The sequence below is a fragment of the Aythya marila genome (assembly GCF_965140915.1).
Source record: "Aythya marila genome assembly, chromosome: 2".
Taxonomy (NCBI): Eukaryota; Metazoa; Chordata; class Aves; order Anseriformes; family Anatidae; genus Aythya; species Aythya marila.
This window is the reverse complement of record NC_139043.1, coordinates 96,362,388-96,383,141: the sequence shown is the minus strand read 5'-3', so window position 1 is coordinate 96,383,141 and position 20,754 is coordinate 96,362,388. Positions and strand designations below refer to the sequence as shown.

Sequence of the window (20,754 nt, the reverse complement as noted above, 5' to 3'; positions counted from 1 at the left end):
TATAGAACATCAGTCACACAACTTCACAAAGCACTCATGTCGCTAGATAAATTCGCACTATTGACAAAGTTACGAAGCAGCTACAAGCAAAGATGAAGATGCTAAGAACAGCCTGTAAAAGACAACATGCTAGAAGAGGGACTTTTTGAGAAGGCTGGGAAAAAACTACAGTTTGTACTAACGTATGGCTTTAGGATTTTCATAATCAGCAAGGAAAGTAAGTGGTAAACAGGAAATTCATGAAAATTCAGGGCATGGAGAAGTTTAGGGTTATCCATAACCTATGAAGTATTTAAAGCAGTAGGTGGGTAGTAGAGAAGGGTTTTTGCTTTTCTTCATTCATATGAAGACAACTAGACAGGCAAATTGTGTGCTTTTCAGGCAAAAAGGTTTCAGACAAGCAATAGACATCGGTTTAAGACAGTAATTGAAATACTAATTTATGTGTCTCCTTCCTGTGAGGCACTAGGAATCAAGACAATGCTTAACCTCAGAAAAAGCACAGCTGAACAAGCAAGGCACTTAAGGGCACTACCAGCAAGGGTTTCACTTGCTGCTATTTTCTGAGAACTCTTAAAACGTTCTCTTGACAGGTTTTGGTTATATAATCAAGTGCTCCCATCTGCAAACAAGACACCAGGTATTTTTCTTAGCCTACGTTCTCATTTAGATTACAGTGAAGTAGTCTGGTAAGTGATACATTGCTTCAGACAGCTAATTTTGATCACAGGTATTTAGAACTTCTATGCAGACTGCAATCTGTATTTCCAAGGCTAGGGTATGCATGTTATTTATCTAATAACATTGCAAGATTCTCGCAGGTAAGTGACTGTAGACATATTAAAGTAAAAAAATAATAATAATAATTCAAAGTACTCACTTAAAATGTCATCTATATTTCCACTATCTAGACTTGTTATTTCGCTTCTTGTTGGATTAAAAAGCCAAGACACCTAAAAAGAGAAAACAAACCAGTAAGGTATGTAAAGTTTCAACAATAAAGTAGTTATGTACCTAAGGTTTTAAACACCGTGCTTCAAAAGCTGGAGAGGAACAAGCAGTAAGAATAACTGCAAGTCAGACCAAGCATTTCAGATGATAGTACTGCCACAAATAAACTTTATTTACAGATAAAACATTCTTACAAAGTTAAAGCAAAACTAGTACTCTCTTCATATGATTGTCTACTGTGTTGGGAAAAATATTACAGGCAGTTTTTGTACCTTTAAGAAAAATTTTCCCTCATAATTGTGTTCTGAGGAAACGAAACCCACATTTTAGCCACATAACAATCTTGCACAAGTGCGTAGGCCCAGCATGTCACCGGCACAGAGACACCAGTATTTTGGTTTTATTTATTTATTTATTTTTAAATAAAAACTGAATGATCAGGCTGATGTGAGTTCTCCAATTAGGAAGCAACTCATGGATTGTTCTTAATGCAAGTACCCCAGCAACACCCGGCCTTAGGGAAAAGCACGCTCTCATATTCACTGCCATTGGCAGAGCTCTTCCACCCCAAAACGCAGTGGGGGAAGACAGGGGTTGAAGTTGCTGGTTTATCTCAGCAAGTTACACCTCACTTTCACTTCAGAAGAGTTAGGCGTGGAAGTTTTTGAGCAGGACAGCACAAACTCTTGACTGGGACATGAATGTTTCGTGCTCGAATAACCCCTGGCCAGGAAGTCAGCCCTTCTCCGTGCAGGGCCAGGGCCTGGACTGCTCCACTGAGGGGCCTTTCACCCTGCTCTTCAGTAAGCCTACGATCCTTTGGCTGACAGAGACAATACGAAAGGGAAAGGAAGGTTTTCAGTAGAAAATTGACAGGAAGGCATAGAGGTCAAGGAATCACGTACAGAGCAGAGCCTTAGGTTTGGTCCTGGCAGCTGCAAAGAAACTCTGCTTAAGCCTAGACAGGCAGACATGGCTGGTTTTACCAAAGACACTGAGGGAAAAAAATAGCAGGAAACAAATGACATTCAAATCACACCATGGAGAGAAACTGGAGCATTGTGATACAAGGATCTCTGTGTTTATGGAAGAGCTCAACACCTCTCCTATTCTAAGACCATGCCAGTGGCTGAGCAGCTACGGGTGTGACAGATTTAGGAAACAATTACAAGCAGCAAGCCCCCAGGGCACTCTTGTCTTCGACGCTGTCTACAACTTATCAAAAGACTAACTCCATGTCAAACATCAAGTTTCCTAGCACTTGTTGCCAATGCTTATCAAACACCGACTTCTCAAAAACACCAGACGCGGTGGATGTCTTCTCTCATTACAATCAGCTTAAGAAATTGTGGCAGTCTTTTGCAGAGAGACGTTGTCGATAAGTCAGAAACTATCATTGTACGTGGCACGCAGGTGAGGTTTCCAGCAGTGATTTTCAATTCCTTCGGATCTGTGGATCACTAAACTCTTGCCAGTAAAGACACTGATCCTTTCCTATTTCCCAACTAGAAGCTGCTGGGTTGCAGATAGAGTCCATCTTACACTACAGGCTGACGCCTCACCAGCTTCTGTAGAAGAAAATACTTAGCAAGGGAAAAGCAATGACAACTGGACATTATTAAACACAAGTCTATGACTTCTGGAAGCATTTGCCTCTTTCTGTGGCACCTGAATTCTGCCAGGCACAAATGTCTAAGGGTTGGTTTTACCATGACTGCATATGAACAGAAGTAGTGGATGAGCTGTAAGGTCCATGTCCAAAACCAACTGCAGAACAACACCATCTGCTCAGAAACATCTCATTGAACAACCTCTGAGCTGCACAAGTCGTGGCAGGTCAGTGCTGGGGAAGTACCTTTGACGATGCTGTGTCGCTGACCAGCAAGAAGAGAGGACAGCTAAGCGGGCGAATGAGCTAGCGCACTTTTTTTTGGTACACTCAAGCTGGAAGTGTTAGATTAGATATAACACGTGTATAACTGAAGCAGCAGCAATGATTAACAGTACCAGTTAGACTATTATCTTACCTAACAAATAGTATGACCCAATATTCCTTTTGCTGGCTGTCATCTCATCTAACCACAGGTGACCACAAATTCCTCTGCGGATTGCAGGGTTTCAGCTGCCCTGTGAGGTCTCAAAACCCTCTGGCTGTATGCTTTAAGGTTACAGGGCTGACCTGCCCTGCAGTGCTTGCTTACACAAAAAAATTCACACAAGCCTCTAGACAGAGGGAACTTCAAACGAACTCCTGCAGCAGGTTTTGGAAAAAATATTTCCACAGAAGCCTCAGATTTTATGTTTTCTTAACGTACCAAATGGGTAAGATATCAGTTCCTTAAACAACTTGGCTTTTTCTAATACAATTTTACAGCAGCAACATTAATCTCATCTAATAGGTTGAACTAAACATAAATTAAACATTATACTTATCTATGTTATGTTTGCCACCAGGAAACAGGCTGTGTTACTTAGCAGGTAGACAGAACGGGAACTGTAGTTTCATTTGTGGACTGCTACAATACACCTTAACTTTCAGTGCAAATATTTACCTGCACAGTCAAAGTGCAGGGCTTACTAACCAATAAAGTCCTCTGCTGGATCCTGTGCTATGTACAGGAAAAAGCAAATTAACCTAGCACTTCTTTATAGCACAAATAAAAATTTTCACTGCTTTCTTAATTCTTATTTGCAGAAAAATGTGGTGCAAGCTGCGAGTACCAGAACAAAGACTTCAGTCATCTCCATATATTGAAGATGAAAGTGAGATCAAGCTGTAGATCCTATTGCCCCTCCATGGGAAACAGTAGGAGAAAAACATTGAGACTAAGAACTTAATTCCCCCAAAGCTACGCAAATATGAGAGGATTGTAATACTTTTTTCCCTACTAGAAATATGAAAATATATATTTCGTCAAAATATAAGTATATTCTTCAATGTTTTATTTCAACTAAATAACTGTGGGTGCCAAAACCTTCACGGTAAGTACACAGAGTTAAGGAGAAAAAAAACAACTTTCTTTTCAGAAATACCAATAAATACAGGAGACTCACTTCGGCTGATGCTTTCATCGAGGTACAATGCCTGCAAGGAACAAAGCACACCCTTTTGACCCAGTAATGTCGCCGTCCCCAGAGACGCGAGATGGTTTGTGATATTACTACATTAATATTTAACACGCAGGGATATAAATTCGTATTTAAATTGTTAAGCAGCTGCACAGCTTTGAGAATATGTTCTACCCTTTGCTGAAGCCTGTGAACGATACACAGGGACAGAAAATACGATATTTTTGAGGAAAATGTTTCTGAACATCAGTTGGACACTTTAAAGCAGGCATTGAACTTAAATTCTGAAAAACTGTAGCTGAAAAAACAACACAAGATTTTTTTCCAAACTTTTAAATGCAAATTTAGTATTCCACTGGCCTACATCAGATGCACACAAGTAACTGTTCACATTTGGAAGCAGGGAAAGAGTTTTCCAACCAACTTGCACTGCATGGGAGCTACGAACTGAGTGAAGGAATCTGGCAGAACCAACTCAAAAAGAAATCTGTCAAAAATATAGATTTGTAGGTTATTTAAATTCTAAATACTTGAAACTGCAAAAGTTGGATGACTGCGTTTATAAGTTACTTGATCTCTATAGAAAAATGTGAAAAAATGTGGACTAAAAAAGCAAGGGTAGAAACTGTGTATATGCTTACAGAATGAATGCACTACTGAGGAAAAAAAAAAGTCAGGAACTGAACAATGCATTGGCGAAGATAAAACTTAGTTGATAAGGGCAGAGGGAAAAGGAGATGACACTTGTGTATGTTTATTTGCTCCTTTTGTCCTCAGTAACCCTGCCAAACGTGGCCGGAATGGATCAGCCCTGCTTCCTGGAAGTCTCTGAAGATAACGCTGTGCTTGTTTTCACTGGGAAGTTCGGCTGGTACAGAAACCCTAGCAGGTCTGACCCACTTTCTTCAGTTGTGAAGAAATCTGTTAAGAAATTACGCAGCAATATCACAGGGGTTTCTTTTGAACTTATCCCCCGAACCACATGCTGAATGGTGAAAAGAACCAGCCAGGGCCGCAGGAGGGGACAAACTCACAGCGAAACAATTCGCTGCAAGTTGGAGCAGCTCCTGGCAGGAGCATTATTTATTTGTTTCTGAGAAGTAACTCCACTTCAGCTGACATTTTGGATTTTTCTAACACCAGACCTCAAAGCACTGCCCAAAAGGCAACATTGTCCTCCACTGACATTATGGCAAAGCGCTGCACAAGCCGCCTTACGTAAAACAGCAGGCCTGGACCCAACCCATCCCATTCACCCCGCAGCCCCTCAGAGGCAGCCCTCTCTGACTTCAAATGCCACGTTTCAGATCCCTTTTCCAAAAAGGAAATGAAAACGCTCGCCATTTAAATGGCTCTGCTGCCGACAGCGCTGCTGCTCAGTAGCACACACCCAATTAACGAAGCCCGCTGGTCATTCGGGAGGTTTAGGTAAAGCTTTTATCAACATTTTCCTCTTAGCAATTAGTGCTTTCAGCTCTAGCCAGACAGGGGAAGCAGGCCTGGAGGTTTAGTGGCATCTCCTTCCCAAATTCATTGCATGTTACCCACTATTTTCTTGCACAAGGGGCAGTTTAACTAACAGGGCACAATCTTAAACCTGCAAGAACAGGGAAAAACAGTTCTGGTGTATTTCAGCTTTTCGGTTATTTCTGCTGTTAATTCACATAACGAAACGAAGCTCCTCACTTCCAGTGCAAGCCATATGAAAAACACAGAAAACCTACTCTTGGAGCACTACGATTTCTAATTAGCACTACAGCTGCAAGGCAGCCAACAAGACCAGCCTTCATTTTCACTTGCTAAACTTCCCATCCAGTCCTTTCTGCTGGGAAATCCTACAGGCACACGACGAAACCGTCTCTCTCTCCCCTTCCACAAAATCATTTTATGTTTGGCAACCAGCTCCGTCCTACCTCTAATCCAGCCTGACACGCTGAAGTTACTACCTGAAGCCTTGGCCCCACAGGACTCTGCAGCTGCCTTCCAGTCCCCAAATACGTTTCCTTTATGCACGCTGCTTATCTGCCGCTGCTCCGAGATCTGCATGAAACTCACAGGCGAGGGGAAGCAGATGGGTTTACAGCCTGCTGCAGGATGCTACAAATTGAAAGGAATCCCGGGGGAAAGCGGAGCTGAAGTTGACAGGCATTGTAAGAGCTCCTGAAGTTTGGCTTCGGAGCCATCCATCAGGAACGTCCCACTGGTTGTGTTCCCAGCAGCTCTGCAATGAAGCACAGCGTCCGGAGCAGGGGCAGGCAGCAGTAAACACAGCATGCCGGGGGAAAATCAGGGAAAAGAGACCGTAACTCACCCCCTCAGCAGAGTGCCTTAATTGTCATTGCCGTATTCCAGGGCACGCCTGAACGTTTTCATAATTTAGACCAACTGAAGGCTGCCACCCCTCCTTCTGCCCATCAAACGGGGTTTTTATAAAGGTGTTATCTGTTATTATCAGTGACATAACCACGTTAACTCAAAATACTAAACAATGCTCGCTGTGACGTATATCTAAGTTTGCAGAACAATTTTTTACCTGATAAATATCATGCCCTTTACAGCTGGGAAGGATTCACAGCCAAAGAGGTATCTCAATGGTTTGTTACCATAGCACTGAAGGCCCCCTGTAACACGGGGTAAATTTACCTCCCAACAGCTTGTGCATTCCTATTACAGGACTCAATATGTTCACTCAAAAAGTCCATTGCAGAGAAGGAAATTAAACCTCGCTATCAAAACGTGCAATTCAACACATTTTTTTTCGGTAAGGCTATGAACAGCAGCCCCATGCATCTATCTAAGCACAGCTTTAGAGCTCAGGTCTCTGGGCACAACTCTAAGGATCATCGTCTTTTAAAGAAATGCTGGAGTCAGGGCTCAAAACTGACACGAGGCGTGTTTAAAAAAATGTCACAGAGATAAGACCTCGAAGTTATTTTTAGTTCAACTCTTCTCTAACTTTGACTTGCTTCCCTTCTTGACCCAGAGGGAAAAGGGCAAACTCCAGTGAAGGCCATAACACGCTGTTTTCCTTGCGTGAAGTGTCCCATTACAGGCAGCGTCCCATATATCTACCAAAGGTATAAATGGGAGTCTGAACAACTGCACTACTTCACAAAAAACATTTCAAGTAGTTCACATCTGCCGAAATATCAACTTACCCTACAGCGTCTCATAGCTTTAAAGCCATGAATTCAGCACCCCAGGAAACTGCCTGAGAACTCTGAATCTTTAGATATTTTATTTACCACGCTTACTACTAATAAGAGACTAGAATTCCCCTGAAAAATAATATAACTTGTGCAGCTTTATAAGAAAAATTTAAAAAAATAAATCAAGGGGTGGCAAAAGCTCACATTCCATCACCGCTTTCTTTATTTGACGTGGCTACCAACCGCTCTGATTACCTGGCAGCAACACGTTGATTCACTTTCAAGAAGGAATAAAGTACAAAGAATGAGATACCCAGAAAGATTAGCACAAGTTAAATATCAACAGCTGTTCCTGAAAGTCCATACCCTGAAGTTTCTGAACTTGTCAAAGGTATGATCCAGCAACACAAAATAAAGGGTAGCTTGGTCTTGCCAAGGAGAGAATTTTGATAGCAGAGCAGAAGTTTGCCAACTCTTTTTCACTATGTCAAGGAGAAAAGCCTGTTCTTTGTGAAGGCAACTGCTACAGCACACAAAAGCCATTACCAAAACTGTTCGTAGAGCTTAGACCTTAGATTTTAAATCGACAACTTCATTCTTCTACTATCCTGTTCTTCATTAAGATCATCTACAGTCTTTCTTCTCACCTTTATTCCAGTTGATATGGACAGGGCCAGTGCAGAACATACAACAACTGAGGATTCCCTCTTTGTTCTGTCCTTTCTTGGACAAGCGATGGAAATGAAACCAAAACTGTTAAAAAATTCTGTGGAAGGAGAGGCGACCCAACTCAGAAACTCTTCTTTCAAGTGTCATCTCAGAGGTGGGAACTGAAAGTAGCTGTAGTGTTTTGGCAGAAACAGCATCTCCGACCTCAGACGAATGCTTGCTGTCTTAGAAAATTCATCTACCTGCTCATACACTCGTTCCTTCAGATTATTCCACAGCTGCTGCCTACGCACATCCCGCTGCTTTAAAAATAACACACAATTCCTGTTAAGTATTAACTTCAGTAGATTTTAGTACCTATCAGTATCATTGCTCGACAAGACAAAAACCAAGCTTTTTCAACTGAAATACTCAATTTCAACACCTACTCACTCTCAGTTGCTTATCTTTTCATTAACTGTGTATTCAGGAGCGCAAATACAATCTATTTTCAATTCTGCTCCAAAACATCCAGTTACCTATCTCTTTGTGGTACAAAAAAAGATGGAACTTGAGCAAAGACAAGCCCATTGAGGTTTGCCTTTCAGGCTGGAACTTGTTTTCCAAGTAGGTAGCAATCACTGAAACCAACTGCTCAAGTGCAAATTAAAAGGCTATCATAAACACGCACGAACTAGCTCTCCATGACAGAAATACCTCCGAGGCAATTTAGATAAAATATCAGTCAGGTGGCATACTGAAAGTGCAGCCTTCGAGAAATCTGCACTTTTGCATATCTCTAACATTCTGCATACGATCCTGGGTGGCAACATCTCGGAAACGGGTCCTACTCTGCTTGGTCTGATTTTTGCTCTTGTTGCTGCCTTTTTTATTTTCCTCTGAGGACGGAAGTATTCAGGAGCTCTACACAGGAGAGCCCAGAAGAACAGTAAGCAAGAAAACGTGCACATTTGCGAGTACAAAGCCAGTTCTAGAGGCAGAGCATTCATATCCACACTTATATCAGCACTGAAAGATGAAGCATTAAACCCTGTGACTCCAGAGGTGCAGAGTCCGAGCTGCTTTAAAATCTGCAGCTAATGCACTGTGTAAAAAAATAAAAAATAAAAAAAAAAAAAAAGTGAAAATGACCATTAGACCAAAACACTTAAGAAGTGAAAAATACAGCTGGGGTCATTCTCCCCCACCCAAAGGGAAGCAAAATGTGGTGCTTGAACTCTAAAGACAATATAAGGGAACGCAAGCAGCCACATCACATCTGATACCAGTGTTGAAGTTGTGCTGTTCATATTCGTGCTGCCGCCTCGCCGTATTTCCAAATGACAAAATTGGCTGAAGAACGTGGAAGCCCGGCCAACTTGATTTGGCCCATCCTTACTTCATGCTCAGAGCAACAGCTGTCAAAACTACAGCAGCAACACGCCCGGCGCAGGGAAGCGAGCGTGTGGATGACAACTAAAACGACCTTCTTACCCTCCTGGGGTTTGCAGCCACGCTGCACCCCACAATCTCAGGTGAACGTGTACCCAAGCAGCCCCTTTTACCAACCTCAGGCCGACAACTTCCAGCAGCACGTCCTTCCAGTACCACTGAGACCGTCCTGGTGCTATAGGATTTTTTCTTCCTTCAGCAGGACCGAGGTGCCACCTTCCCTCAGATGAGCTCCTAATGTTTCAGCAGGAGGTTAAGGTTTTGGGCAACTACCAAGGCAAATACAGTGCTCTGCAACATAACCCTGAGAATATGAAACTTGAGCTTCTACATGAAAAACCATCTGAGAGCCAGTCCTGGGCTGCTGCTGCTCCTCCCTCTTCTTCTGGGGAAGCCAAAGAAGGAAGAATACCTCACAACTGCTAAACCACCAACTTTCTAAGATATGAGGTGGGGTTGCTGCTTCAGCTTCCTACTCCCTTAACATCACAGCTCCCAACTTCTTCTCTTTTAGAAAAGCCTAAATCCGTTTAAAACATCACCTTTGTTTAAGCTACTTGGATTGTTTTCATTTCTTTTCAGGCAGATTTGTGACTCACACTTCACAAGCATCCATTTTTGAGACGTAAACTACAAATCTCAGTGTACTGAAGCTCACTGGCAACCCATTTTCTTGCCTGTAACAGATGCTTTGCCTGGATGTTTCAGGTAGGTATTTATTACTAGCTACCTTCAAGTGGCATACGAGAGGACAAGGATTTTTCCCAAATAAGCAGTAATAGAAATACTCACTCCACAGTTGCATTCTAATTTATATTTTGGAAGCTGAAAAACCTCTCAAAGGAGGAAAAAAGATACATTTCACAACTGATCAATTCGCTATCTTCTACAGAAAATTAATTAAAGCAATGCTGCCTGGACCCAGACAGAAAAATTCACCTTTGGGACCACACCTGCACGTGCAAGTTAGAGCCTGGAGAGTGAGTGGCTAATTTCAGGCTGCACAGGAGCTATTTCAACCCTAACCAGCTGCTAGGGGCTGCACACACGCAGTGAGTTTGTTGTGGATTACTCTGTAAATAATGCAGGGGATGGGACACACGCCACAGATATTCTGGAATGCACAGAAGAACGTGATAGGGATACCCCACCGCTGCTTCACCTCCTCCAAGGAGCACGAGCTATGCCAACGGGCTGACGACTCCCATGGAAACTTGAAGGCAAGCATTCCAGAGCTGTCCTAAAAATAACAGCAACACCTTCACGTGGCGCGTGGCGAGAACTGGTAGCAAGCTTATTTTAGAGTAATACTTACTAGCTAGGTGATGCTAACTTTATATATGCATGCCTGTATATACCTTTGTGCCATCTTAGCAAATTCTGCTGGCCTGTGTTGACACTGAAAATAGAAGAAAGACAAAAATAAAGAGCCCTCCCCCCCGCAATTACATGTTCTTAACCAAAGCAGTCTGAAATGTCAGTCAAAGGTAATTCCTGAGAGGCCCCCACACTGGCTGAGCTCCCTCCACTAATTAACAGATCATTAGGAGGAAAGAACCCCTAACTGCTCACCCTCGCACCACGTACTGTCTTAATTACCTTTGTGAAGCTACCTGCTTGTCTCGCAGTCATTCTCTCCAAAATCCCAAGTGGATCGACTCAAAAGGGAGAAGGGGGAGGAAAAAAAACGCATTTTCATACACACATTTATGAAAATCCATAATCTTTGTAACCGGCAAAGAATTGAGGGGCTGAGCACTTCCAGCAAGATTTAGGAAAGGGGATATCAATGGGACTACAGGAACAAAAAGCTCTCGGGATTACAAATGGGGGTACATCACTGAAACACTTTCCCTTGGTGAAGCTTCTGAAAAAGTTAATTTTATCATCACTTGATAGTCAGGACAGCTATGGGAAACAGCAACACACTGCCACAGCTGCTGTTTTCTTTTTCAGGACCACTGGAACAGGCACCTCTGCCTTGCCTTTCGAAGTGCTTCCTTGCAGAGCTCCTAATGAACAAGGTCTCTCCAGGTTTATGCCCCATTGCCAGGTGAATCCACTTGGAGATGAAACGTAAGCTTCATCTTACAACAGAGGTCAGATTGCTCTTCTCCCCACTTCTCTTCACAAATGTTAAAACCAAAAAAGGCCCCATAGCACAAGCAGACATCTTCACAGTCCTTTTATTGGATGCACCTCGATAAGACACATGAAAACCAGGCAAGAATCACTGATGGCAGGTGAGACGAGAGACAAGGATTGCCAAGGAACCAGTTTGTTTACTGTTTTCCATTTCTAGGGCTCCACTTTCCACTTTGGGCTTGTGTTTCATGAACACGTTTTAGGACAGAAAGCTTCAGAGATTAAAAAAATAAATAAAAAAGCAAAAAAAACAAAGTCTCTCCCCCAGTGCCAGGGAGAGTATCTTCCTTTCCAAAGTGAATGCAGCAAACCATATACTCAAAATCTCCAGGCAGGTTAGCAAATCCTTAATTTTGGTCCCGAAGTGAAGCAAGTAATTGCACAGGACTACCAAAAAATGAAACCGCATGTCTGACAGCACTGTCCAAACACTTCATAATGGAGTAGCCCACTTTTTCCATGAAATAAGCCTTTGGGAGCTCCAGTGCTTCTTTTCATCATGCTGAGAAAGCTTCCAGCTATACCTCAGTAATGATCGGGGCTCGTGGTAATTCCCATCTGTCATCTACAGGACACTCAGGTCTCACTAACAATTCAGTCCACTCCTGGAACACAGCTCCGAGAGGGAAATGGCCCCATGAGAGCCAGCTGATGCTCAAGGACAACCTCTTCAAAGCACAAAAACAACAACACCTGCAGAAAAAGTCATTAAGGTCTGGCAGAAGGCCTACGTGGGTTAACACGGGACTCGTGGATGAGTTCAGAAATGGAAAAATGAAGTACAGAGAAGGGAGAGGTAGGAGAAGGAGTACTTGGTAGGAGCAGAAAAACACTGCTTGAGCAGGCAGGAGAAATTAGAAAAACCCAAGCTCAGCTGGGATTGAAACTACAGAGGGATGTTAGTGGTCAACAGCAGGTTTCTACAGCAACAAAAGGAAGACTGAGAAAATTGTAGGTCTGCTGCTCAACAAGCAAGGAACCTAATGGCAAAGGACCCCAAAACAAGACTTAGGTACTCATCACCTTCTTCCCATCATTTTCTTCTGATGATGTCTGAGCCCAGTAGCAGAACACTGTGGAAGGGAAGCACTGCCCAAGGTAAGAGTGAGCTAGAAACAAATTAAACAAGTTGGACATGCACAGACACACAACAGCAGATACCAGACGTTTTCCTGGGTCCCCAGGACAATTACAGAGGCAAGTTTTCTTCCCAGAGGCCACATCCATCCAGCAGAGATTCAGAAAGAGCAAATCAATCTGGCCAATTTGATTGTCTTCTGTAATAAGATGACTGACTAAATGAGGAAAGGATACCAGAGATTGTCTGCCTTGACGTTAACAAGCTTCTGCCACAGTCTCTCAAAGCCCAACAGGAACCTCACGGAGTTCAACACGGGCAAAGTCCTGCATCTGGGGTGGAATAACCCCAAACAGGCTTGCGGCCAGCTGGGCAGAAAACAGCTCTTCGCTGTCCCCCGGGACAGAGCGGTGCTGGGGGGCAGGCTGAACAGCAGTCAGCAGCGTGCAAAGGCAGCCAACTGCACACCTCGTGGACTGCCTTAGCAAAAGCAGAGCTGGCAGATCAAAGGAAGTGATTCTTCCCTTTTACTGGCCCTTGTGGGACCACATCTGAAGAATTCTGCCCAGTCTGGGGTTTGTCTGTGCCACACAGAGGTTAACATACAGAGTGAAGTCCAGCACTAGGCTACCAAGATGAACGGTGGCTGGAGAACAGGGTATATGCAAAGAAAGGCTGAGATAATTGTGCCTGTTCAGCCTGAAGAAGGAAAGCTGCAGCTGCTGCTACCTGGTTGCAAGTTGTAGAGAATGCAGAGACAGACTCAGAGATGCACGGGGGCAGGACACAAGCTGCCGCTCCAAATAGGTTCTTCAGATAAAATTTTCAACAATTTCATGGGTGTTCAGACTGTAGAACCTCCATCCTTGGAGATATTCAGCTCTCAACTGGAAAAGACCCCGAGCAACCTCACCTACGGTACTCTTGCTTTGAGCAGGGAGTAGGACCAAAGACCTTTAGAGGCTCCTTCCAAGTGACGCGATCAACGAGCTCCCAGAAGAAGCAATCAAAAAAAAAGCCTACAAGATGACCCCAGGGCGGTAAACGCAATGAGACTCACCACTCCTCTTTGGCTTTAGAGAGAAAGCTTTGACAAATTAACGTAGATCAAGAAATAAGGGGAGGGAAGAAACCCCAAACGTTTACCACACTGAAAAACAGATGATCAGATTCACCTTGCTTACCAGAAACCTCACGCTGTGTACATAATGCCTTGCAAACTCAAGGTATACACAAAGCATGTGTGTGAAGGAGCGCCCAGGTTTGGTTTAATCGTACATGTGAAAAAATGATGGAACCCTTCTGCCATACATCTCGCCAGTTCTGGTCATCACCAGAGCGTAATTCAGTACGGACAGGGTCCTACACCTGGCTTGCAGAAACACAGCACCCTGACAGCAGCATCTTCCAATGGAAGTGAATAAATATTCCCAGTTCCTGGTGAGTACAGCCACCGCTTTGCACAACAACCCCTAACAATGTAAAATTAAACACCTGAAAGTCAATAAATTCAAGGCAAAATTTAAAAAGCTCGTAAGACATTTTTAAAAAGTTGTATTTTCTGAGCAGGTGGAATTGGTATTTTGAAAAAGGAAGTCACATTTCTACCAACTGCTCGCATGTTGCTGATGAATGAAGATGCATCAGAGAGGAAGAAAGCGCAAAGGTAAAACCCACAGCAAGAAATCCCGCTCTCAGCTCCTTTCCTGATCCTATACAACGCACCTGACCTCTTCTGTTTCTCGGGAGCTCTCTCTCCAGTTCAGAGTTTTGAAAGAAAGCATTGCTTAGCCTTTGACACCAACATGCTAAATTGCTTCAGCTTAAACTTCCAAACGTTCCTCCTCTACATCACTGAGAGCTCACTCTTAAAAAAATATTTTAAAATATTGCTAATGCATCCAAAACCACTCCATTACTGAAGCATCCATTACCTGAAGATATCGCTAGACCCTCCTGAAGAGCTTGTGAAACAGCCCTGCTGTATGATTATAAGATTCATAGCATATATTTATATTTTCTTCTCATGCAAGACAACTCTCTCCCTTCAAACAAACTACAGTCAATAGACTCACATAATAAGGTTTGAACAACAACAACAGAAAGCCAAGGAGTCGCACAGAACGCTCGCAAACTCTTCAAGCGAGGTTTACAGAAGAGCCTGCAAGGTAAACAATTGTTCCTCCTGAATAGCAGCACATAATCCTGAGAGACACTGAAAAAGAACCAGGTTTGGCTAAAACAAAGGAGAGGACTGCTGTGCAGCAAGAGGAGTAAGTGGCGTACTGTTTTCCCAAGGAAGTGGCACGAGGACCAGTGTCTTGCTGGAGAAAGCTGCCCTGCCAAAAAAAATAGAAAGCAAAGCAGAAAGTAAGGATATCAAAAGGAAACGAAGATAAGGAGCATCACCTGCCAGCGACAGGATCTTTGACGCTACGCTGTCAGGAACTCATCTCTACATTTTCCAACGCTGCCTCGGTGTGCTGTTTGAAGAATCATTTCAGGTTTCAGGAGCGATAAGCTTCCCCTACCTGCCCGCCCCCTCCAAATTCCCAGGGACAGCTCCTCAGTTAACAACTAATTTACTCTTCAGAGGGCATGACAGATGATGGACAACTCAAAACTCCCGTGCTATTCTTGCGGGGAGCCCTTCTCATTATATAAAAGCTCAGTGGCCTAAAATTTGCCTCCAATTATAGCCTTTGACTAATGCTCAAACTCAGAATATTTTGAGCAGGACTCCTATAAATACACAAAGAGAGGCAAGTGCACAGAAATATGCTCTGCACACCGCAGAACTGTGCAGAGATCACTTTCTCTTTGATACAGCAAGCAGTGAATTGCCAATTTAAAAGTAAGATAAGACATCATTTTATTTAATTTTCATTTTCACTATTTGGGTGCTCGATGTCATGCTAACAAGATGCAAAAAGCAACAGCAGTCAACCAAGAAACAAAAATATTACCCCCCAGCATGTTTTATCTTCAATTAAAATTTTAATAGGAGGCTGCAAGGTCATTGCCTTCTTCTAAGTTCCCGCTCCTAGCGGCTGCAACTGCACTGCTAGGTCAGCAGCGTTTGGAAAGCTCAACTAAAAATATGGAAATTACAGCCTAAGACCAACCGTAACACCAGGTATTATCTGGCAATGCCAAACCACATCAGCTCATGGGGAGGAACATACAAACGGGCAGCGGTGCTACTCAGAGGATGCTCCACCTTTACACATCCTCAGAGTATCTGGGGACAGGGATGTCCTTCCAATAGTGTTGCAAACCACACTAAGTAGGTGTTCTTGCTTTGTCTGGGCACCCTTTCTGAGCAAGCCAGAAAGAAAGGCGTAGCAGTAGAGGTCTGACACCTGATAAACCTCCACAGACTGAAGGGCAAGAACAGGGAAATCCTTTTACAGTTGCCCAAGGGGAAAAAATAATTAAAAAAAAAAAAAAAAAAAAAGAGCTAAGAACTTCTCCCTTCCTTTTCCTCTCTATCAGTTGGTGGCTTCCTCTCTTCACATCTCTTCCCCAGGGACACCACCTGCACGAGCCTCCCAGCGGCTTCCTGAGCAACGTATCTGCTAGGCACGTGGCTCTGCGGCACGTGCCTAGCAGAGCGTCCTGTTCTACAATTTTCATTGTGCACCTGCAGGTGGAGGCAAACACAGAGAGAGCCCGGGCAGAGCAAAGCCAAAGAACCACGCCTTGCCTTCCCGAAAGATGGGGTGAGGCACAACGTTTATTCTGCTGCCTCGGATTCATCAGACCTGTCCTACCCGGTACCAAGCCGTACACCAACGTGGCAGAGACATCGTTCAGCTCCGAGCAAGAAACGATGTTGCTTATTCCAGACTTGCCATCAGGTGGACTCCATCCTTTGCAGCCTGTGCTGTGCCCTGCCCGCCCTTCCCCTCAGCTCCTGGGTCTCTCACAGCATTTCAACCCTCCATGTCTTTTATATCGTTTTCTGCACTTCCATTACCAAAAAGTCTTTCCTCCTCCCAGCTTACTCTCCTCCAGCTAACCACAGCCCTTCCTTCCCTCCCCCTCGGGGAAGGCAGCGCCCTCCTCCCACCCCGAGGAACTCCTGTTACACTTTCCCAACACCCGAAAGCAGTAACAATAAACCAGACTCCTTTTCCTGGTCACCAACCGCTGTGCTAATACCCTAATGTTGATTCTTCTCCTTGCCTTTACTTCCCCTCTTCAGAGATCAGATTTCATCACCTTCCAGCGCCTATCTGCTTTGAAGATTCGGAAGCATAAAGCCGAGGCAGGGAGGGTCAGTATGCACCACTGCAAACCCTTCTGGCGTGCAGAGCTCTGGAAACAAAGGCAATCTGTACGAAAAATAAAGGAGAACTTCCTTCCCTCAGAGGCAGGCCGTGCAGAAGAAGAAATGTGCTTATCCAGAAGTTTGGAACCTTAATTATTTTTCAACTTCATTGCTAAACAAGTCCAGCTTAGTAAGCTGTTTTCGCGGCTGTATATCATTGCCCTCTGTTCTAGGCACCACCGATGTAACACCAAGAAGCTCGCGTCCCCAAAACACACCAACTGCCACGCTCCAGGAGGCTCTGCTAGCCCGCACATCCTTTGGAGGCAGAGCAGGGCTCTCCCAAACCTCACCAGACGAAACCACAGTCATGTTGTGGGTCACAACTACTCACAGCGGTTGGGAAGGCAAAAGAAAAGTTACCAGAAGTTGGAAGTCGATGTAGTACACACCACCAGGTCCCCTAAATGCCACAAGAAAACAAGCACCGCACTCTGCAAACGGGTTTGTCAGCTATCTGAAAGAACAAGGATCCTCTCACGTTCCCAGCCTGCTCGGGACAGCTCTTACCAAACCTCCTGAAAGGAGTGATTCATTGTCTTGATCCAAGGACGTAACCGGGCACCTTACAACACAGGGGCACGGCCGATGTGACGCTGAAGAACTACACAGGTAGCATTGCACACGAATATATTAAAAAAACAACCCTGGCCTGTTTTATTTTTCAAGTGTTATGTGTATAGATCTTTCTAATCTCATTAGAAATGGGTTTGAACGATCCATACGCAGAGAAACAGCACCTAAAATATGGGGAAGTTTCAGATCTTCGCCACGATCCATTTCTTAAGTTGACGTGCCCATAACCTAACTGACGCGTATTAGATTTGCATGGACCCGCTGTACCATGAAGAAAGAAAAACGCTTTCATTAATTCCTGTCCAATTTTTCAAACTTGTGCTTGCCCGCTTAAATGCCAAGTTTAAAAACAAACAGGACGCACTTCTTGCTTCTGCTCGCCGCGCTCGATACAAGGGTTACAATATTGATTTTGGAACAAGAGCAATGTTGCTCACGTGCTAACGCCCAGACCGGACCTGAAAATACGAGGTTCATCACTGTAGCCTCTCGTACAGTGAGCTAACACGCTATAAATAGCCATCTATATATAAACACCTCAAATGTGGTGGTTTTTTTTTTCAAGCCATACCAATGAGTATACTTACTCAGCAAGCTCTTCACATTTTAACCAAAGCTTTCGCAGGTAGCAGCGCATGTTTCAAAGGGATAACAAGCCCTGGTCCCTGCTCATTAAGCGCTTGGATTAATGCTTCTGGCCATTCATTCATTAGTGGATATATTGCTGGGTATTTCCCTTTGGATCCCCACGGCTCTATCTTCGCCTCTAATTATTCTCTTTTTTTTTTTTTTTGGCTGATTTTACAGCTTTGTTCCAAGCAGATTGATTAAAGCGTGGTGGATGTCTAAGAGCAAATCCCGCTGGACTCCTTCACCCCTGTGAGCCCCCTGCGGCTGCAGGAGGGGCTGGGGGCGCGGCAGGCGCAGGGTTTGGCCCAGCACAGGGCTGGCAGCGCAGGGCCCTGTGTCAGCGATAAGAAAACCGCCTTATCGCTGCAGCAGGCGTGCATTTAATGACTGCGCGCGTGTAAATCCGGTTGGTTGCGCGCCTAACGCCAAAAAAAAAATTAAAGTAAAAGAGAAAAAGGAGGCAGAAGCTGATAACGTGAGGCATATTCCCTCAGGAACTTCTCCCAACTCCAGCCCCGAGCCCCTGAGGGGAAGGGAGGGAGGAGGGGGGGGGGGGGGGGGCCCGGCTCCAGCGCCCTCCCCTCGGCCAGGCCGCAGCCCGCGGGGCCTCCACGGGGCCGGGCCGCTCCCCGCTTCCCTCCCGGCTCCCTCCCAGCAGGTGCCGCCCGGGGTGGGCGAGGGGGCGAGGGGGTGCGAGGGGCAGGAGCCGCGGGCTCACCATGAGGAGGACGAGGCGGCCGGGCTGCGGCGGCGGCGGGAAGATGGCGGCTCTCATGGTCGGTAGACCAGGCGGCCGTGCGGGGCGCGCGGCGGCTCCCAGGCGCTCGGCGGCCGCGGCGGCTCCGCAACTTCCCCCGTCGCCAGGAAACGCCCGCGGCCGGCCCGGGGCCGCCGCCCGCCTGCCCGCCCGCCCCCGCCACTCGCTTCCGGCGCCGCGGCCTCACGGGAAATGTAGTCCCGGAGCCGGGGGCGGGAGGAGGAGGCGCGGAGGTGAGGAGCGGGACGCCGCCGGCGGAGCGGGGCTCCCTGCGGGGGTGCGGCTACGCTGGTTGCGTAGCGGGAGGGCGCGCGTTGCGGCGGTTGCGCAGCGGGCGGGTGGGTGGGGGGACGGGGAGGAGGGGGGTGCGTTTTGCGGCCCTCCTGGGGTGGGATTAGGGATGAGGGATTAGGGGTGGGATGAGGGATTAGGGGTGGGATGAGGGGTTTGGGGTGCCTCGCTGCGTCTCCGCCGAGCTCAGGAAGCCGCTCTGTGGTCCGAGCGGTGCTGGGAAGGGCTTTTTGGGTGCTTGCGGAGCGCCCGCTGCATCACATTGTGGGGGTGGGACCCCCGCACGCCCTGCCAGGCGTGGTGTCACGGGCTGGGTTACACCGAAAGTTCACCCTCTTGCAGTAAAAGCTCAGGTTTTGCATGCAGGGTTTGGTCAAACTGCTGTTGGGAAGCTGCTCCTGGCGTGCCTGGCATCGCCTGCATGTACACAAGGCGACGAGGAAGCGTGAGGAGGGAAACAGCACAGCCATATCGGAGGCAGCCCTCATGTCAGATTACGGCAAGGCAGGCCCCCTTCGGCCACGAGGAAAAGTTGGGCTCGGTCTCTGCGTGACCCTACAAAAACCATTTGGCCCCTCGGTTTCACACTATATGTGTGTGTGTGTGTGTATACAACATGTATGCATATGTACACACATATATATCATATCATCATAGAATGGCCTGGGTTGAAAAGGGTATATAAAGATCATCTAATAAAGATCACCTTATAAAGATCATCTAGTTTCACCCCCCCTGCTCAGGGCAGGGTGGCCAGCCACTAGAGCAGGCTGCCCAGAGCCACATCCAGCCTGGCCTTGAATGCCTCCAGGGATGGGGCATCCACAGCAATTTTAGCAACCCTGCGTTTTGCTGAACAGAACAATGCTGTCATCCCGATTATCTGCGTAACGCGACGTGCTATGAGCGTAGTTTGGTGTGAAATTTCATATAACTTCAAGTCCTCTTGCTGTTCCTATGACTGTACCTGCATTTCTGATGTCCTGATACAGCTAATGCTTCTGTACATGTTAGGTGAAAAAGAGAAAGTGAATGATCTACTTGATTACGCTAATATAGTGTATGTTACGAATAATGCCAATTATATAACTTTTTATAAACATATCATGTAGTTATTTCCTGATTTTTTTTTTAATTGTTGTTTTTTATCCTGTACAAATACACACCTCATTTTGTTGTTAATGAGGATCTTTATCAAGCCAGATATCTTCATCTGGTAAATTCCATATACCAGTTCATCTGTTTGTCAAATACACCAGAAAAATATCTGAGGAAAGTTATATATGTTCCTTTTATAGCTCCTCTTAATATTTGAGGAAAATGAGTGAGGAAAAGTTTCACTTGGAATGAAATGTATGAATTGCATGTCCTCAACAGGCAAAACAGCAGATTTATCGAGGCACTAGAAAGGTTTGAAGACATGTTTTCTTTAAAATGAAAATAGTCATGCTTTGGGTCTCAAAGTATGTTTGGGCTTGTTTGGGTTTATGTAAGCTCTGTCCACCCTGCGTTGTTATATGTGCATCTGCACTTTTATTGACTTTCTTAAGCACCAAGTCAAGTGGAGCTTTTCTGTCATTTGTTGTGGTGTTTTATGGCACTTTGTCCTTCTTCCATGGCCTTAAAGCTGGAAATGTTCTTAACCTCCTGTCACATTAGACTCCCTTCTGTTGTC

General features: G+C 45.2%; 2 protein-coding genes across 2 annotated transcripts in view; one reads left to right on the top strand and one right to left on the bottom strand.

The window, feature by feature from the left end:
* The window catches only part of ERP44 (endoplasmic reticulum protein 44), a 45,411-nt gene extending 26,531 nt beyond the window's left edge, over positions 1–18,880 (bottom strand). Inside the window, exons 1-2 of the mRNA XM_082753820.1 lie at positions 18,750–18,880; positions 881–953 (exon numbers count right to left, since the gene is read on the bottom strand). Of these exons, the coding sequence (XP_082609946.1) occupies positions 881–953; positions 18,750–18,806 (130 nt within the window). The 5' untranslated portion in view covers positions 18,807–18,880. The remainder of the gene's footprint in view (positions 1–880; positions 954–18,749) is intronic.
* A 7-nt stretch (positions 18,881–18,887) lies between these two features.
* The window catches only part of INVS (inversin), an 86,723-nt gene continuing 84,856 nt past the window's right edge, over positions 18,888–20,754 (top strand). Inside the window, exon 1 of the mRNA XM_082753813.1 lies at positions 18,888–19,021. The gene's annotated coding sequence lies outside the window, so the exon portion shown is untranslated. The remainder of the gene's footprint in view (positions 19,022–20,754) is intronic.